Below are 21,470 nucleotides of genomic sequence, written 5' to 3'. Positions count from 1 at the left end.
AGATTTGTTTTTAAGACCTAGACAACAAAATGTTGTTTCCTTTCCACTATGTTGTTTAAATTATTAAAATCAGAGTATAGGAAGGGAATGAACACTTCAGAATCGAAGACTATAATTTCAAAAGATTTTGATAAATTGGAGCAGCGGTTTGAAATAAAGGAATGGATGCAAATTACTACACTTGAGTAGGAACAATCAACTGTCCAAGCAGAAACTAAGGAAACAATTCCTAAACAGCAGCCCTTAAGAAAGGGATTTGGACATTATGGATCAACACAGACTAAATACATATAGTCGCTCCTTGTAATAAAAATGAACACAGTACTGAAATAAATGGAATCCCACCACTAAGATGACAGACTATGTTCAAAGTTATACTTACCTCTGACAGGCCTCAGCTAGAATCCTGTGCAGAGGTTTGGGCACCACGCTTCAAGATGTGTACTACTGGGATCCCAAAGGCTTTGAACACAGAGACTGTCTAGTGTAAAGAAGACTGAGACATGATAGTAGGCTGCAAACACAGGAAAGGCTCCCACAGAAAGAATATTATCAGCTGTCTCCCTGCTGGTGAAGGAGTAAGTGAGGGTCTTAAAAGGATCAGCAAACATACGCTGTGTTTTATGAAAACCATCCTGACTGTAAGGATATGGTAGAATCCTTGGATGGGAGGTATTTCAAAACAGATCAGCTTCTTAACCATCAGTTAAGAATGGTTTAATAACAATTGATTTTGCCCTTGAGCCACGGAATAGCCTGAACGGCCGCCTCAGACATCTCACAGAGGTTCCTTCTGTGACCCTGCAGGCCTCCTCTCAGCAATAAACAAAGAAAGAAAAAGAGAAGCAAAACCAGCTAAGAATAAAACTGTCTGAAAAGTGTCTGACAATAATAGAACATATCCTACCAGCATTTCAATGGTATCACTAAGTAGCTAAGGTATGACTGTTAATAATAAAGCATTAAAAAATTGTTGTTTATTTGTGAGGAAGCAGGATTACATATTATGCAAACCTCCTTGTATACTAGTTAGCATGGCAGAAGCTAAATAATATCTACTGAAGATAAACATTTTAAATAAAAATGCCTGGACAATTACCTCACGGAAGTCCTCAAAAGAGTAAATGGAGGAGGGCTCCTGTGTGCCAATGTGAATTTTGTAACAAATCTTAAGACTGTGTGATCAAACTGGAACAGTACTAACGCAAAAAGGTCATTATTTGAAAAGGACAAACAGAATATGCTAGGTTATAATTTGCCTGATATCAAGACCAAATAAACAGAAAAGTTTGCAGAGACTTGACTGATACAGGTTTAAAAGAAAGATAAATAATAATACAAATCAGTATTTTGTATAAGAATAGGTTCTATCAACTAAAACTTTTTAGAATCCCTAGTTAAATTAAAAAGATAATGGAATATGCCAAGGTTTTGGTAAGGCACTTAACTAGTACACAACATCCTGATTAAAAAAAAAAAAAAGAAGAAATGAACCTGTAATAGTTCTGTAAAACATACATTAAATTTATTAAGAATTTACTGACAGATTTCAACAGACAGGTTTCAGTGAGGAATCATCAATTACTTGGTGAATTAAAAGGTGGATTTCCTATCAATTCTAAGAATAAGAAACACACTCAATGTCACTCAACATTTTCCTTTGTGATTTGGAACTATGAAATCATTCCGTGCTTATGAACTCTTCAAATTAAAAAAAGACTATTGGAGGGAAAATAAAGAGAAAGGTGAATTAATTACAGTGGATCATCTGAGAAGCTGGATCCACTCAAATGAAAACTGCATAAAGACAGCCAAGCACAAAAACACACGTCTACAGAAAAAAGTACGACTGTCAAAGTTTCAGAATGGTCCACTGCAATTTGGAAGCTTGTATGACTGGAAAATTTTTACAGCTCCTACTGGACAAGCAGCTTAGCTTCAGCTGCTCTTACAACAGTGGCCAGAAGGCCTAACACATTTCTTGGCTGTGTGAACAGAGCAGCTGTGATTAGTAGTAAGAACGTAATTTCTAATTTGGAAATTTGTAATACTGCCTAATAATGAGAATAGCCTCCATGGAGAAATTTGCAGAACTAATACTTATGATAATTAGTAATCATCATAAAAACAATGATTTTTTTTTTATTATTTTTTTTTTTAAGGAATCTGCATATTAACCCTTGTATTTTTTCCTGAAATACATCAAAAGATAAACAGGTAAATCAACACCTTTAGGTACAGATTCTCCCACTGTTATGAACCTTCTTGAATTAAGAAGAAAATTAAGAAATATTGGAAGCTAAAATAATATGACAGCCTATTTATGTTTGTAGCTCTATTAACTGGTAAAATTACTAGTGAAATTATTGGTGTTGACTTTTTTCTGGTTCTCTTTTTAACTTACTTGAATTTGTAATTTAGGTTCACGATTTGATTTTACACATTTATAGTCTGTCCCATCCCCTTAGTGGTAGTTCATTATTTGATGGGTACAGTTCTAAAGTAAAACTGCATGATCATTCTGGTAATACAAGAACCAACAGATACCTAATGGCAAAACAGCAGGTTTAAAACACACCAAAAGAAACACATTTTCATAGCACGTGTAAGAGGATTGTGTAACACATTAGCACTTGAAGTAATGAAGGTATAAGAAAAGAGTAAGAGCATTTAAATGTGGATTCATAGAGGATAATCCCATATGTGGCACTTAATGAAGTATAGATACGATATGGAGCTCAAGAAATCTTTAGACACCCAGCTTCTGGAAAGTCATACAGTATATCCATGAAAAAGTCATGCCTAGGCATTATAAGAGTTTGTAATTTTTCCCTATTGGCTGCTACTGGGAGACGAGACACTGGGCTAGACAGACTTTTGCTCTGATCTGGAATGCCCCTTGTTCACCTTTAACATAGATGCTCAAGTTGAACTCACTCCAGGCCTTAATGTGAAGGCACCAGCTGGGCATCACACTGAGACATGGATCCTAACATTTAGCAAAACACATAGAGTGCCTAAAACATAGATGTGCACTAAAGGACTGTTCGCCAATAAAATGCAGAATGCACAGTTTTCTGAACTGGGAGAAAAAATGCACCCATTGCTGCTAAAACGAAAACCAGACAAGTTGATTAAACTTTTACAGTGGAACAAAATTTACTTACATCGGTATTACAGGAGCGATACCGCTTCCTTTCTCCAAGACAATATTTGCCTCCACCTGAAGGCCTGGAAAAACATATTTTATGTGTTAGTATATGTATTAGTCAAAACACAAGTTCATAAGCGATACTAATGCATTACTAATATAAATACTTCAAGACATATACATTATATAAATAAAAGTACATGGGAGCTTTAAGGTGAGATTTGAAAATATTTAATTTAATAAGAATTACAGCATTGACTTGAATTAGATCAGATACAAAACAATAGTGGGCACTTAAAAATTGTCACTCATCTAGTATTAATCTAGTTTGCATACATTTCAAGCAACACAATTTCATTGTATTTTGAACACAATAAAAAGCCATTGTTTTAAATTATTTGTTTGCTCTGTAAAACTAATGAGAATTGTGTAAACAACGTATGTGATATTTCTTTTTTTAATCTTCTCATGTTACACTTGAAAATACAACAAAATGAAGAAATACTGCCCGCTAAATACTGGAGCCAGCGAAGACTGCATTTTTTAGCTCAAGAATCCGATTCCGATTTGAATTAAGCAGTATTAAATCTGAGGAAACTCCAGAGTAAGCAGGTTTCTATTAGTGTGAATAAGACACTGGCTCTTAAATTCCCAAACTCTTCAAAAGCCTTATCTATCTTCCAACAGAGGTCAAATAATGAATTAACATTGACTCAAATGGAAGATTAATCAGACATCAGCTATTTGGCTCATAACCTGAAAGCAGAAAGGAAAAACACTTGATGTTTGTTTAATTTTTTATAATAAAGAAATGAAAAAATTAACTAAAAAGAAAATCAATATTATTTTCCACATTACAGATATTTAACCAGGCAACATTGCCCTTGAACCAAAAGGAATTTTTTTCTTAATGAAGACATGCCCCCCCAAATGCATTTGCTGGCTGTACTGTCAAGCATTTAATATGTAAGCACTTTTCAGCATACCAACCCATATACACGTTGACAGTAGTTAAAAAACCTTAAAGAATCACTTACTCTCCAAACAAACATTTCACTAGCATTTTTACCTACTGCTGTGAAAAAAATAATTAATGCATTATTCTCTCAGTAACACAATCTGACATGTTATCGATGCATATGGATAATTTTTGCCTTTTAAGCCATTCAGTAAGTTGTGCTGTTTGCCAGATTTGATACGTTATTGTTAATGACAGGAGATGAACAGACCACCTTAAGCAGTAGTAATGTGACATTATGGTGTCTGTCCTGCAGAGCACAGTGGAAAGCTGATGTACAGCCTGGCCTGTAAAGAACCTAAGTCTACAGAGAGGAGAAGATAAGAAAAAAGTGACAAAAGCCACAAAATGGAATTTCATTAAAAGAAGAAAAAAGCTTAACGTTTTCAAGAAAAAGTGGTCTTAAGAACTAATAGTTGTGATGGAAACAGTGATTACAGGACATGATAAGAACAAAGTATGAAGTAATAAAACTATCCTTCTGCAATGACCTATAGCTGTGATGAGGTATCCAGACCATGGCAAGCAGCAACAGAGAAAAGCAGTGATTCATTTAGCAAAGAATGGGAACAGAAATAAGCAAATATTCCTCATCTATGAAGCGCTAGTGACAGAGAAAGGAGCACTTACCTGACAGACCTTCTCTGAACAGTGCTCAGGACACTGGAAAGCAGACAGGTGACAAGACCAGTACAGATACACACAACTGATCAAGCTGCAGTGGAGAAGTTGGCCCATCTTGAAAGAGAGTAGATGGACCAACAGGGAGTAGTGGCAAGGACAGAAGATGCTGAATTGTTTTAAGAGTCAGTTGGAAAGTACAGCTGAGTGTTGGACATGACAGCATATAAATGTATTGTATGCCACATAATATACTATGGTTTATATGTAAGCAGTTGTATGTAAAAGCTTGGAAATATTGATTTTTTACTAATTAACTGGCAATAGTTATTCTGTATCATAGACAAGCATTAGAGGACTTAATATCTTACATGTCTTAAGAAAGGAACCTGTCTAAGGCATAATTTAAATATATTTTGCACGAACAGCAAATTACAGAAGGAAATCCATTATAGTTACTGCTAAATATAAATCCAGCTATCTTACCTTGTACAAGATACATTAAAATGTTAGAAGTACGTCTAGTGAACTTCTCCTGTTTAAGTTTTTCTGTCTGCTATTTTGAAGAAAAATGTTGGCAAACTAGCAAAACATTTTTACAGATAACATAAACTACGGGTTTGAATAATTTCCATATGTGTCTTTTTATTGGCTCCGGCTTACTTTAGCTACTTACGCTGGACTGTCACAGTGTCTTATAGACGAGGAGACTCCTCCCCCGCAGGTCCTGCTGCACTCTCCCCATATTGACCACGGACCCCAACCCCCATCTATGCTCTGGGGCCAAGTGCCAAAAGGTACGCACTCTCCCTGATAACACCACTGAAAGATTTCACAAAAAAACACAAAATTAGCTTCCAGGCTGACAGTTATCAGGACAGAAAAATATAAGGGTCAGACAATGACCAATTATAGGCATTAGTATTCCCCGTACAGATAACGAGACTAATATTTTACTTTTTCTAGCCATGTTTAGACATTGGTGAGGGTGTGTGTGATTTGTTAATTGTCTTCACTAAGTCCTGAATTATAGGTCCCTAACACACACCAGAAGTTAAAAGCAAGCTAAAAATAAAGATTTTCTTTTTTCTTCATATATCCTCCCTAATGTTTCACGTTAAAGGAACTGCAAGTTGCTTACATTGTTTTAAACACTAAGATTAATTTCTAAGATTAGTTTAGAAAAACACTCTCCACTTAGGATTCATGTAGGGACTTCATTATGCAAAATGAAAAATCCCCACAATGGTATTTTTAAGTACTCCCTCAGGTTTTGAAGAAGAAAATCTGGACAAAGTTACAATGGAAGAAGAAGTTGTTGCAGTACTTCATTTATACTAACACTACAGACATAATAAAAGTAGTGCCAAAGCATTAGACATGGTACCGAAAAGCATTATACAATAGTGACTGGCCACTCGTTCAGGGACAGAAAGTTACTGTTACTTTGGAACATACAAAATTACAGACATCTTGCGCAAATGGCTAATTGTTAAAGTAAGTTTGTAATTTCCTGAGCCAGAAACCTTTTTTAAACCCTTCAGAAATAATACTGGAGCCCACAGTTTGATCCACATTCTGGTGTCTACTGCATCACTGAGAATCTGGAATAGCTCAGTTAAATAACCCTTTAGTGCCTTTTATAGGCTTAAGAGACAGAAGACATGGACAGACAGACATATCCCTGTCCACCCTTAAGCAAATAGAAAGTTGACTTCATAACAATAGGCAGCAAAGCCATGTTTTCTCTTCTCCTGAGTCCTAAGGCTCACCTAAAGCCTCAGTCCCAGTGATGTAGGACATACATAAACAAATAAATATAGCCGTTCATAATGACCTGAATTCCTCTAGATTTTTCTGAAAGCAACTGAAAAGAGAATTTAACCTTCAGTCATTACTGAGAAAAAAAAAAACAAACAAAGAATTAACAGGAGTTCAATATGAATATGGATTATACAGTGTCAAAGAAAATGAAAAAAAAACCCTTATTTTTTTATTAGAAATATAATTTTTAATAAAAAGTACTTATAGACTGTAAAACATGTCAGAGTCTAAGCGTGTACCTCTCAGGAATGTACATTAAAATGGGGTCTAGCAGAAGATGTACCTGCCCATGGTAGTGGGGTTGGAACTAGGTGATTTTTAAGGTCCCTTCCAACCCAAGCCACTCTATGATTCTATGACCAATATTAAAATGTGTAGCTTATCATCCGTAAATGTGCCTAGATACAACATACTTTTGCACACACACACATATGCTAGCATCCAACATATTTCCTTATTACATTATTCCCTTTTTATATCCACATTAATAAGTGAAGCCTGTAGCACTATTTTTCTCGCCACATTCATTCCAGTTTCTTCTCTCAAAACATTTTGATCCTCCATGACCTGTTTTTTCTCTGTATATGCTGTACCTGTTTTAAAACACAGCTGTCATAATCCAGCGCATTTCTGTTTATAAGCCTCATCCAGTTAGAGAAACAAAAAATAAGCATTAATGTATCTACAGAATAGATAAACCAGACTATTTTAAATCTCAAGTTCAAAATGCATTGCCTTTTCTACCAAAGTCTGGCCAGGTCAGAGTTCTCCTCCTAGCAGCCCATGTGGTGCTGCATTTTAGGATTGTGACCAGCTAAAACACTGATGTTTTAGCTATTGCTGAACAGCGTGTACACCACCAAGGCTTTCTCAGTTTCTCAACCCGCCACCCAAGTGAGCAGGCTGTGGGTGGGCAAGAGGAGGGACAGCTGACCCCAACTGACCAAAGGGATATTCCATACTCTGTAACATCACGCTCAGCAGTAAAACTTGGGGTGGGGGTGTTTCCAAAGTAGCCACTGCTTGGAGATTGGCTGGGCAACTGTCTGCTGGTGGGAGGGAGTGTGTGATTGCCTTTGGTGTCTTGCTGGTTTTTTCTTTGTTTTCCTTTCACTTACTAGACTGTCTAACTCGGCCCATGAGTTCTTCTCACTTTTGCCCTTCTGATTCTCTCCCCCCTCCCTGGAGAGGCAGTGAGTGAGCAGCTGCATGGGGGCCCTGCCGCTGAATGGGGTCAACTCACTGCAACCTTCTTCAGACAAAAAAGAACCCAGACACGTGTTTCCCGTGGAGTTGTACTGAGGAAAGGAAGGTTTATCCCTCTCAAAGTTCTGAATTTACAAAGCGGTGGTTTATGCCAACGAGTAGGCATCCATCAGAGGAACAAAAGCTTTATATGGAGATTCTCTTAAAATCCAGACTATCACTGACTGTCTGCGTAACACATAACACCATCTGTATAGTGAACTCACATTTTTAGGTAGTACAGATATATCCACATGGCACAGTGTTTTGCAATGCCTCTAATAGTGCAATTACGATGGAGAATAAGTGTTTTTGTGAGTTACACATGAGGAATTAAAATGTTCTCATTTTCTTCTCATTATAGTGATAAATAATAATGATTTTATTAACTAAAGACAATAATCTCCTTGCAGCATTCTATTGAAGATGCAACACAAGTACATGAACAGTTAACTAATGCTGAAGTCAAAAACTAAAAATTAAAACGTTTCTAACAGTAAAAATGTATGCCAATAGTTTAATTGAAAATACACTATATGTATTACAAATGTCAAAATCAAAGTTAAGAAAGGAAAGACAGAGTTACAAGTTAAATGCACAAGAATATCATATGTGTAAAACAGAATATGCAAACCATCCTAGTTCTATACTATCACAACTGCATACCATAGGCAGGTGCATTTTACCTGCTTTCTTTTCCAAAACTGTGTAAAATCCCTGTACTCTGAATTTACTCTGTCATGCAAACATTGTCTTCAACATTCACATAGCCCCCTGTAAAAATTCGTTAAATTCTCCTCTAGTGAATTTAAATTTGAGGGCATACTGCTCACTTCAGTGTCTCCTCTTAATTTTTTAGTGAAATTTTATCTTACACCAGAAGTCAGTGATGCATAGGATCTCTGTCAGAGTAATTCAGAATGACCAAAATCTTTATTTTTTTCTAATGGGACTACAGAGATATGCTTCCTCCGCAAATTACAGCAACATCATCTACTATGATAACATAAGGGCTATTGAGTAAACAGTATATGAAGAAACAAGAGAAGGTGACAGCTATATTAAAAGAACAATCCTTCATGAAAGGTTTAAAACTGAAATGTTAATTCTTCTCTAACACCGATAAATAAGATAAATAATTTTCACTTAATTCAACTAGAAAGACAGGGGCGATGCATTTGCTTATGTATAAATGTACAAAAAACTGTGAATAATGTAAGCAGTCTCAAATTTTTCTTATTAAGATCATTAACAATAAAATAAACCACAGTATTACAGCACATTTGAGATCACTTATGTAAGTGTTGGCTATTTAACAGAACTAAGATTTACAATAGTATACTTTTATAAAACTCACTAGGGAAGTGCTCTAATATTGAGGAAAAATGATTGCATCTTTTGTAAGGATGGGAAAAGATTAGTTCAATTTTAACAATGGATTTTCAATCACTGCTTCTACAATTGTTTTGCAAGAAAACTTCATGTCCAAAAATAACTTAAATTTACCTTATCTTAATTTCCAGTAATAACTCATATCATCGCACAATATAGCTATTTAAACTGTCCTTTCAGCACACTCTTTCTACTATTTGCACGTCTGCCCCACATTTACATCCCTAGCATGGATCTAAACAATGAAGTTAGAAAAGGTTACTTTTTTAATTACTTTAAATTCAAAGACAGAATAAACATTCCTATCAGTTTTGTCTTATCATTTTATATGCATCAGAGTCCTTTCAAAAACCTATCATTTAGTCTACCTTCACGAACACATCTCTGGGCATACCAGAGAGAAACTTCATGTATATTTAAAATTATTATTATAAATTAGTAAAAAGTGTACCTTTTTGAACCCAGCCGAAACGTAAAACCCTTCACCAAAGCATGAACATATTAAAGCTTCAAAACAGAACAGATGTACAAGTTCCATCAGTAGCAAGAAACCACTCTATTCTCTTTCCCTGTATGCAGAAAACAGCTGAGTAACTTTTATGGAAAACACTCTAACAACCTTCAGGCGTAGACAGACATCTACTGTGGAAAATTTCAACCCAAAGAGTTAAAAGTTTGGCAGGTTTATATAAGCAACTGAAAGAAGGTTTTATAATAGAGTGTTAGGCCAATTTAATTACAGAAAACCCTCCCAACACTGCCAATAAGATGCTAATGCGCATTGCACCAAATTTTGCTTTGAGTTAATAGCTACACTGAATTTACATTAGTGTAACTAAATGCAGAAATTGACCCTCCAAATATGATTAAATACTCTGAGATCTTGTTAGGCCTTTAGAGCAGAGAATGTAATTTATTACATATTTGGACAGAGCCCAGCAAAACAGGGCCTAATTTGGTTGTGGCCTTTAGGCGTGACTGCAATATAAATGTAGTAGTAGTTGTAGTAGTAGTAGTAATAATCATAATAATAATAAAGTGTTATAGAATTGTAACCTATTATTTTCTCCTTAGCATGTGGTAAAGAGAACGACATATTTGGAAAGAGCTCGTGTTTTCTGGTTTTTTGCTATCAGGAACTAATAATTTACAGGAACCTTTGAAGCTGCAGTTTACAGATACAGCTCTCTGCTGTTAACAGGCACGAACAGTTTACCTTTGTAAAACAGTACAGATTCTCTCATTTCCCTCTAAAACCTAATGATAGAACAAGATAATGATGACTGGAAAAAGACATTTTGTAGACAGCAAACCAATTAAAGCCTCTGGCAAGTGGACACAGCAACATTGTCTTAAAGCATCTCAACTTGTTCACCGTAGTCCCATGGTTTAAAAAATATAAATTGAGGTAAATTGCTCCTTGTCATTGACAAGGAGCGGTGGTTCCAAAATAAACCTAGACTGTTGATTTAAGAGTAGAGCTTCTAACATTTACTGTTACTTTAATAAAAGGTAACATTTTTGGTAGAATGCGAAGGTCTCTATTTTCATTGGCTAACTCTAAGCACTCTATTTTTTTTAAATGACCCCTTCTTCAATGAATTTATTTAACATGGTTTACCAATATTTCCAAACTCAGCATGGAAAAGCCATCAGAATGATGCTAGGTCATGAGCCCTGAATGAAGCCATCAACAAGCATTAATAAACTGTGACAGCTGCCCAAAAGCTTTCATTCTTTCTGTTTAAACATCAGACTGAAAGTCAAAATGCAGTGTAATCTTTGTTGAAACTAGCCTAGCTAGCCTGGCAAAAGTCAGAATGAGAATAGATGTCAGCAATCACTGTTAGGAAAAAATTCAATTTGGAGCAGTAAATTTTATGAACACATGCAGAACTTTCGAACAGATACTAGATACTGTTTAATATAATAAGGTCTCTTCACTTTGTACAAACATAAAATATATTATTTGGGGGGGGAAAAGGCATATAGAATTCACTTTTTCCCCAGTACCTGTCTTGCAACTTAATAATTTTGAAAAAATTTCTATCCTCTTTAAGACCTGAATAGATCTTGCCTTGTAATTGAGAAATGCTCTTTTACTATTCTTAATCTAAAACTAAGTTTCAGAACTTTGTCTGAGACCACTGCTATACAGACATTGTTTTAAAATCAGAATACACATGTTCAGCCACATACAGTAGCACTAGACTTATCTATTGCAGCATTCACTTTCTGTATTTTTCTGTTAGGTAGAAAAGTTTATCAGACTGCACGGCAAAATCCTTTAAAGCTGAACAGTTATGCAAGTATAACTGAATATTGTAAGAATAATCCACAGGCAGAACAGAAATGTCACTGGGAAATATGGCTTTTAGAAAACTCTTTTATTAAGGCAACATTTTTTCTTTACGTTTTTATGGTTCAGCTTGTACCTGAAGGATTTTTTTTTAAAAAAAAAAATCTTCTAACAAAATGACAGAATTCAGGCTCTAGATTTATGTTACACATTTTCAAAGTCCATGCCAGACCTAAAGTTATAACAGTCCTCTATGGAAGAGTGCTATATAATTTAATAAACATTAAACTAAAGAGTTTTTACAAAAATTACTCAAAAAATATGCTAAGTGTACACAACAGTTTTGGGTTTTTTCAATCCAGGCTATAGATTTTTATAGCAAGCACAAATGTTTTATTAAATTATATATATAAAATAATTGTGAAAAAATTCTGTGGGATACCTCCAATTAAGATGCAAACATATTCTGAAATATCTCTTTTTTTGAAGTCTTATGTTGCTTCTAAGTACTTTAATTTTCTTGTCCTCTCTTCCTGTAGTCTTTAAACAATAAATTGCTTCTTCAAACAATAAATTATTTGTACTTACCCCCTTTTCAATGCTCCCTGTTTGGCAAAGAGTACCTTCAGCTGCTGGAATGCTGTTGGTAACACAACGGTTACTTTTGCTGAGGCACCAGAGCTCTCTACACACTTCCTAGGAAAGAAGGCAGAAGCAAGTTGATGAGAATAAAAGCCTAAAATTGCTTTCAGTCCTCATACACCCACGTATACACAAATTTGTTTTGAACAGAGACTATTAAGAAGTAGGCTGCAGAGATAAATCTATACACGGCTGTGAAATATTCTGGAGCCAATTCAGAGTCACCACATTTTACCCAAGAATATTCTGCCAAAAAAATGTATTTCTGGAAGCATCAAACTGTAGGCTACAAGAATGCGTTTTTCACACCTGCCATGCAAGTCATGTTTTATAGATGCTTTTTCTTGATTAGTGCTAATACTGGGATTAATTTCTTTTAGTGTTGCTATAAAAGCGGTCTTCAGATGCTCTGTAGTATCTCCATTACTGTCATTATCTGCCTCAGAAATGCATGGTAAAAGGATACTATTGATTTTGAAATATAAACCAGCAACAATTATTTTTGTTTCCTTCAGTTAAAGCCAAATTTCTGAGCTCAGATTACTTGCACTTCTCTTCTGTAACACTCGCTGAAAAAGTACATGCATATTTAGTGCTAACTGAGGTATGTACTAAAATATTTCCTTTAGGCTTTTTGATTTGTGGGTGGTATTTCATATATGATTTAGCCTAACCTGTTTCCCTCTGTTGTCATTGTTAAGCAAATACAGGTTTTCAAATAATCTTTTTTCCTACCATATTTTGTTGTTTGGTTTTGCACATTTAAATTAAGCCAGTTCTGCTGACATGGGAGATTCATTGTTAAAACTATCTAAGGTTGAAATTCATAATGTGGGCATGATCCAAAGTTGGCTGCACACTGGAAATCTTCATACTTGCTTCAGTTGCACTTGGATTCAGGTATGCATGCAGAATGGAAGCAAAAGTGGTTTGCTTCTACAGTAAATTACTTACATGATAATCTTTCTTGTGTTACTTAAGAGTGTCTGTGCAAGAGTTCACCACCTGCTAGTATATATTTTCTAAGTATTTTTTAAAATTTGCAAGATACTCAGATCTTTAAAATTACCATATAGTTATTATTATTTTGCTTTATTTAATTGCTGCTTGAAATCATATCTTAGAATTAATCCTTGCAGAGATTCTATGGCTGAACCTTGGCACAAAGAGCAAAAAGGAAAAGACAGTGTAAGTAAATTAAAGTTAATATGTGGCCCCACCCCGAAGTTCATTGTTTCTCTGAGGAAATGAATGAGTACCTAGTGTCTAGGCTATCTTATTTATACATATCAATAGGAACAACTGTTAAATTTAACGCTAAGATTCAAGTTTCTTGCAAAATCCATATATACAATCCATATACAAATGGATTTATTTATACATTATTCACTAGCAGCTGCAGTACAAGCTTTTCTCAAATAATGCAAAATTATTTTCCAAGTTTAAAATCAGCTGGTGCTGTTCTTGCAGGCCTATTAATACACTGTATTTAAAGTTTCATTATTGGTACAAGCAAAGCATCTTTTTAAAATCCATTAAAAATATACCATATTATAATGGTTTGACATTATAAGGAATAAGTAATGATGGTTTCTGCAGTTTCCATCCAATTTGTGACTATCAGGCCTGAACTATTTTTGTCCTGTTTGGTGGGTGGCTCTGTGAAAGCTTAAGGGAATTGTTGAGTCTCTGTTTAGGAGAAATACTGCTGCTTGTAAAAGAATACCCACTTACAACATAGAACTCTTGCTTTTCAGATTAGAATTATTCTTTGAAGAAATGCAAACAGTTTTATTTACTTAAACCTCTGAATAAAACACTTGCTTTTGCAACTCAGCTGAGAAAATTTTCAGATTAAGATACACAATTGCAAATAAACACACAATTTAAAACATCAAGGAGGGAAAGAACAAAAAGTACATCACAAAGATTCTTGAAAAAGTCTAACTAGATTACTAATTCCACAGTATGAGGTGCTGCTGTCATAATTCTGCCTTATTTACTTTTCCATTTATTACTTTCATTTTGTCAAGCAAAATTAGTGTAATTAACTTGCTCGTGTTTCATGTGTGGTTTACATTGTCAAATTATAAGCGTCAGACTGTGACACTTCTACTTGTGACCTTATGTTTATTTGGCATCTGATCAAGTTCAAATACTTAAATTAGCGGCTGTGTTGTCACTGAAGTTTCGTTCAATGTTCTGAAAAGCCAAAAATTCAATTACCATGAAGAAACAAAGATTTCAACCATTCTAATATAGGCAAATGCAAAAAATCAGATCTGGATAACAGTCTGGAATTTAAAAACAACTACATTTCAAGGCAGTTTGAATCCAGAGTTCTGGTTTGTGCTCCAGAGTTTACATGCAGAATTTCACTTCTGATACGCCTACACAAGCATGCCATCTATATATTAACATATATGGGAAGTAATAATTGAAACATGTATTTCATTGTCAGGCTAACATATCCACAAATGAGAGTATTTAACAATTTCTTTCTGATAGGATTCTTTCTCTGTACTCCAGCTTCTTCATGGCACTAGACTCCTCCAAATTCACTGACTAGCATCACCCAGACACCTTAATTTCAAACAAATAATCAGCTGAACTGTGTGAATTAATAGATACAGCACTCCAAAACTATTTTAGCCATTCATCTGGTTGCAGGATGATTGTAAGCATGTTAGCTCACCTCCCTACTCCACAAAATGTGAAAAATATTTCCCTTCTTCCTAAATTGCTTTGGGAGATAGAATAAAAAGCACTGCATCAAACCCAGATATTATTACCCACACAGTCTGGTAGTTTTTATTCAGACCTTAATTTCAGCAGAAGTTTGCTTAAGTAAATCCCTAATGACAAAATGAAAGTTTCTGACAAAATGAAATGACTGTGGGCTGTATCACACTATTAATATTTGAGAAAAAACCTCTGTTTAAATCAGAAAGGAGTTCTGTTTGAGACATACAATATCCCAAAATCAACAGAATATTTCCTTACAGAAACTATGCAAAAACCAGAAGATTTATTAACTAAAATAACACAGTCTATTAATTTGTAGAAGTAATTCATATTAAAAACTATAAAGTATTTTTATAATTTCTCTTACATCTAGCCACACTTATTTAAGAAGCTGTTTATCGTCCCTTGCTGTTTTGCATTTGAAAGAAAGAGTAGAATCTGAAGTACATTCTCGATTACCCTGTACTTGAAGTTAAAAATAACATGAACGTTAATTTGAAAACAAATAAGATACCTAAAAAGAAATGGAAATTCCATCTGTGCTGTTATTTCATTAAATGAAAATGGAATTATACCAGGTACTACTATGGCTATGTCTTCTTTATTTTCAGCTGATTTTATAAAGTTAACAGAGAAACTCTGACCAAGGTGCATAAAGCTTTCTGTTCTCCAGCTCAGCCCTACAGCTGGTACTACCTTAGTTTCATAGCTACTGATTTGAGCTATTTCCTTACTACCACCATTCTATCTGTAACATCTCTTAAGCAACTGATTTTAATAAGCCAGCCTTAAAAACATGAGGAACTGCCCCGGAAAGGTCAGGCATAAAGTAACTAGTAGAAAGTATACTGGTTTTTTTCACACACTAACAACCACACATGCATGCACGCACACCCACCCACCCACCCACAACTACCCATCAACATAAGGTGACCCTTTAGGGGTAGCTTTTTTTCACTGGCGGACAGAGGATGAAGCTAACATATTTTTTGCCAACATTGTATTTGGGTGAATAATTTACTGAAACCAAGAGAAAGAAGCATAACCTGAAAATCATTCAGTGACCTCAAAGTCAGTCTCCAAATGTGTGGATTTACTAATTTCTAAAGCAAACATGTGAAAGTGTTTTAAAAATCCAGGAAACATAAACTGAAGCTGAGGCCTTTCACAAGATCAAGACAAGATAGATGACAACCTGTAACGGTGTATCTTAGGGCTCCATGACTTCAGTTTGGAATTCGGATGCTTGTATTTGCAGTAAATTAAACAAAGCTGAACCCATCTAGAGAAAAAAAACAGCAAATCAAATTATCTTCCTTTTGCCTAAGTGTTATCAATGATGGAGCCTCCTTCTGTTTTGTCATGCAGAGTTACATATAGGCATTTCAAATTATGTAACATCTAAGCATCCTATATCATAATCATCATTAATGGTAACAATACAGCACAATCAAAACTCAGTAATATGAGCAAAGACTAAATTGCTGTGCTGTTCTTAATGTTCTCAACACTAATGAAAGCCTCCAACAAAAGTTAGCAGTTTTGCCCATAATATTAAAAAAAAAAAAAAAGATGGTGAAATACATTCACAATGCATATTAAACTATGGTAATTTGGGAGTTCCATTTTTTCTTCATATCATTTTAAAATGTTAATTAGGATTTTGTTACTTCAGCACATTTTATCTATAATATGCTGCACCTCTTGATGAGCATTTGCCAAAATAGAGCATAAAAATAATTAGCTTGAATTGTAATTTACAATTCAGACCTGAAAAGCATCAACCTAGAGTATTTTCAGCCTCACTGCTGAAATACTGCTGGCAACAGTTAAAACTAGACTATAATTATGGGTGAGCTTGAGAAGGGTCAAAGTTTAGTTCAGATAAGCACCCAAAAGTTACCATTTTAGTGCTCCACTACCTAATGCTCATTAAGTGGTGCAGCATGTTATGAATCACAACATGCTGAAAGAATGTGAAATAGAATCTAAAGCTTAAGTCGTGCTTTTGTATTATGATACCAATATTCTTTCCTAAATATTGGGTGCTTATGTGAACCTTACGGAAACTACAGAAGCCCCACAAGGTCAATCACCTCCAAGTAGCATCCTCCCTTTCAGACACATACAACCTATCCCATCTGTAGTCAAACCATACTCCAATATCTGGAACCTCATTACTGCTTCTACTGTCATCTCATGCGCTCCTCCTGCTTTGATCACTAGCTTCACCTTGCACATTTTCAAGCAGCCTTCATAAGATCCAGGCACATTGGTGTTATGCCTGTGTCTCTTGTGAAAGAGAGAGAAAGAGAAGGGGAGGTGGCGGGAAGATATAGGGGGAGAGAGAGAGAAGGAGGGGGGAGAAAGGGTAAGGGGAATGGAGGAAGGGGGCTGGAAAAGGAAAGGGGGGGGGCGGAAAAGAGAACAGAAAAGGTGGGCAGAAAAGGGAAAGGGAGTCGGGAAAGGGAAAGGGAGTCGGGAAAGGGAGTCGGGAAAGGGAGTCGGGAAAGGGAGTCGGGAAAGGGAGTCGGGAAAGGGAGTCGGGAAAGGGAGTCGGGAAAGGGAGTCGGGAAAGGGAGTCGGGAAAGGGAGTCGGGAAAGGGAGTCGGGAAAGGGAGTCGGGAAAGGCAAAGGGCGTCCGGAAAGGCAAAGGGCGTCCGGAAAGGCAAAGGGCGTCGGGAAAGGCAGGCAGGAAAGGGAGGAAAGGGAAAGGGAGTCGGAAAGGGAGGAAAGGGAGTCGGGAAAGGCCAAGGGAGGAAAGGGAAAGGGAGGAAAGGGAAAGGGAGGAAAGGGAAAGGGAGGAAAGGGAAAGGGAGGCAAGGGAGGCAAGGGAGGCAAGGGAGGCAAGGGAGGCAAGGGAGGCAAGGGAGGCAAGGGAGGCAAGGGAGGCAAGGGAGGCAAGGGAGGCAAGGGAGGCAAGGGAGGCAAGGGAGGCAAGGGAGGCAAGGGAGGCAAGGGAGGCAAGGGAGGCAAGGGAGGCAAGGGAGGCAAGGGAGGCAAGGGAGGCAAGGGAGGCAAGGGAGGCAAGGGAGGCAAGGGAGGAAAGGGAGGAAAGGGAGGAAAGGGAGGAAAGGGAGGAAAGGGGGGAAAGGGAGGAAAGGGAAAGGGAGGAAAGGGAAAGGGAGTGGGAGTGGGAGTGGAAAAGGAAAGACAGGTGGGGAGAGAGAGAAGAAGGGTCTGGAGACAAGATAGCCCTAGCAAAGAAGAAAGGAAAAAAGGGGACTACAGGAACTTGTTAGAAAAAGATACAAAAAGGATGTAAAACTACTTCAGGATTCAGAAACAGGAAAACTTCCACAATTTCTCTTGGCTATACCGATCTTAATCTTAAAAAAAGAAGAGGGAACAAAACTCACTTTTAAGAATAAAAGTGAAAATGTTTCAAATGTTCTTAATTACAGCATGATCCTGTAACTGCTTACACAAGAAAAGCTTGAAACTTTATCATTCTAAATGCAAAAGGCCTGCACAATAGTGATGACAGGTTTTGCACTTGACTGGCAAGACCTTATGAAATAAAAAAATAATGGAAAGGTTGCTAAAAATGAAAAGAGTATACCACCAGGATCTTAAATTCCTCTCTTCGCCTACACATACTTTAATACCAACTTGTGAGCAATGTAATATAAATCCATTTGATCAAACTACTTACGCTCTGTTAACAAACACCACGTATAAAGTGACTTAGCCATGGTATGACATATGAAGCTTTGGGGAAAAAAAGTCACTTTTCAGTGAGTTGCTAAGTACTATGTACAGATTCAACTGAATACACAACTATAGTCACAGTATCAACAAGTGAGGGAACAAGAGGGAACCAGTAGTTTTACTGCAAAGATACACCAGTGGCTTCACTGCCTTTCCTTCTGAAAAAACAGCTTCCAGGCTCTGCTTCTACCTTCCTATAAAAACCCAACATCAAGCTCAATATCCCTCTTTATTTAATTGGAGTAAATCACATCAGTGTGTCACGAAGAAAGTGACAGTTTAATTCACCAACATTAAAGTTTGTATCACCTGATTACAAGGGTCAATTCTAATTCAGGGTATTTTGCCCTAAAAGAAATACTGTAGAACTATTGTGTACAGTAATTTATGCACTTTCCTGGATTTGAAAGTTAGCTGATCAATACTATTTTGTTTTGGTCATTACTAACTAATTCAGTTAAACTATTCCATCTCTGAATTGGCATGAAGGAAACCAGAGAGCAATGAAGGTATGACAACTGCATGTTCTTCCACTTCTGTAGTCGACACTTTCCTAGCAATTAATGCTAATTAACTTTATGGTCACCATAACTCATTAAAAACTTCCCAGAGACAACTAATGCAAGGGAGCTATTGAACACCAGGAGGGCTTCTTAATCTGAGAATATCTTCATTCTGCCTGTTTACAAGCGGTAAGTTCTATCATAGCTTGAACTCCATCTGTCCTCCAAAATGTACTCAGAAAATGTGAATAAAAACTGTTATTTCAGTTTAAAGCTATTTTCATTGGCAAACTAACTGAAGAACTTACTTGCAAAGATAACACCATAACAAAGAGCACTACCTATCATCAGTTAAAATACACAACCCAATGTGTTAAACTCCAGTGTGAAACACAATGAGTGGTCCTGATGATTTCAGTGAAGCCATGTATGCAAAGGAAAAGAGTTTGTCACCTCTTCCCCATACTCAAAATATTTAGTGACACCAATGATGGTGGAAAAGCATAAAATGTGAAAAAATATACCAAAGAATTGTGAGGCACTATCTCTGATATGCATGCCAGCAGCCAACAGCTTCACAGATCATAAAACACACCACAGCAATATTAGCCATACGCATAAAGTATTAACTGCTATTAAAATGTCTGAGGTTTTAGCCTCTGTCCTAAAAATGAGAGGACCAGTTCTAAGGCAAAGCATTATTTTGAACCACAAAATCCGTAAGTTACAGTCACGTATTTTCAGGTATTATTTAAACTCATAAAACAAGACTGGAATTTGTTCCTGAGTTAACCCAGAGACAGCCAAATGCCAAATGTTATTAGGCCGATGCTCAAAGGTTTAGGAGGTAAGGAGTCAATGAAAAAAGTTCTCCTTACACTCACCTAAACAAAGGGAAAGAAAAAGGTTCTGAACTACCAGGGGAACTGGCATACGAACCGAGCAAAGAGCAGAGACAAAGCTGACAATCAGTAGAAGAGAATTCACACTGCACCACCCTAGAAGTTGTAGCATATCTAGTAGTTAGATAAATGAACCAGAACGAGCTCCAGTTATTCCTGATAGCCTCAAAATCTCCCACTGTAGTGAATCCAACAAGATACCTGAAAGCATGTGTTGTCTTCAGGGAAAAGTTATGTTTCAGTATTATATGGTGAAATTTCCACCATTACAATTTGGCTCACTCAAAGTCATAAATTTAACATTCTCCTGAATCTGAAAGTGTAACTTAAAAATGAAATATTTTAAGTAATTTGAGACATTGTCTCTCAATTCTTTATTCAAAGTATCTATTTCTTCACTTAAATTCTCCAAAATTGCCCCTGTATCATAAATGGTGGAAAGTACAGAATAAAGAACAATGCACATGTAACATTAGAAGGATCACTGTTTACTATCTAACATGTAGTTTTAATTTTTCAGCTTAAAAAGCTAAAGCATCTCTTTGAATTCTTCTTTACTTATTGTGCTGAACAATACAGGGAAATCTGACCAATAGCCACAATACTTTTGCTGGAACAGTTCTGTCCCTAAGTGACTGAACAGTTTAATTAGGTCTAGTACTTAACATAGTATCAAAACAAATCTACCAAAGAGCTCCTTTTAAGGACAAACTGGCTCCTTGACAGTAAACACAGAAAGGCAGAAACTTGCAGCCCCTTTAGTACTTTAGTTCTGATACCTTAATTGTTCCAACACCTCTCCATGTATTTAACTTTGAGTTCCTAGATGAGAAAGGCTTCAGTTACTTAAATGTGAAAAACTCTCTGCAGGATTAGGACATGATCTATGATCAAAAGAAACAAAAAGTTTAAAACACACATACAGAGAGAATGGATGAAGAAATAGGGTAGAAAAGTCAACAAACACATCAACATTAAAGATAGATGGTTGAAAGAGGTAATTTTTCACACGTTTAGTAAAATATTACACAGAATTCCAAAGTAGAAAGAATCTGAAGATTTTCCAAGTTACATTGAAAACATCAACCATTTCAACCAAAAATCCCTAACAGCTCCATCAGAGCCCAAAGACTTGTAACTTTTTGGCCTTTGAGAGTTTGACTGTTTCTCTTGTCATGTCTCGCCATCACAAATCAGTAAAGAACATGAGCAACAGGAAAAGGCAAGCAATTTTCTCTGAGATTTCCCTTTGGTTTAGAATTTATTTCCGAGTCACTAAATCGCATGTTGGAAAACCCGCCCTACCCCTTTTTTACCATGCACTTCAAATAAAAAGGGCTAAAAGAAGTGCTGTACAAAAGTTAGTACACAAACTACATCCACCGTTAATTGGGGATTTTTATTGGTTTTCCATCCA

At 36.2% G+C, this 21,470-nt stretch overlaps 1 protein-coding gene across 1 annotated transcript in view; it reads right to left on the bottom strand.

The window, feature by feature from the left end:
• The window catches only part of ADAMTS6 (ADAM metallopeptidase with thrombospondin type 1 motif 6), a 158,676-nt gene that overhangs the window by 49,798 nt on the left and 87,408 nt on the right, over positions 1-21,470 (bottom strand). Inside the window, exons 12-14 of the mRNA XM_056325476.1 lie at positions 12,139-12,246; positions 5,467-5,612; positions 3,168-3,231 (exon numbers count right to left, since the gene is read on the bottom strand). Coding sequence (XP_056181451.1) covers positions 3,168-3,231; positions 5,467-5,612; positions 12,139-12,246 — 318 coding nt within the window. The remainder of the gene's footprint in view (positions 1-3,167; positions 3,232-5,466; positions 5,613-12,138; positions 12,247-21,470) is intronic.

Source organism: Falco biarmicus, chromosome Z (assembly GCF_023638135.1).
Source record: "Falco biarmicus isolate bFalBia1 chromosome Z, bFalBia1.pri, whole genome shotgun sequence".
Classification (NCBI taxonomy): domain Eukaryota; kingdom Metazoa; phylum Chordata; class Aves; order Falconiformes; family Falconidae; genus Falco; species Falco biarmicus.
Note: the sequence above shows the minus strand (reverse complement) of the source record. Positions and strands in the feature narration are given on the sequence as shown.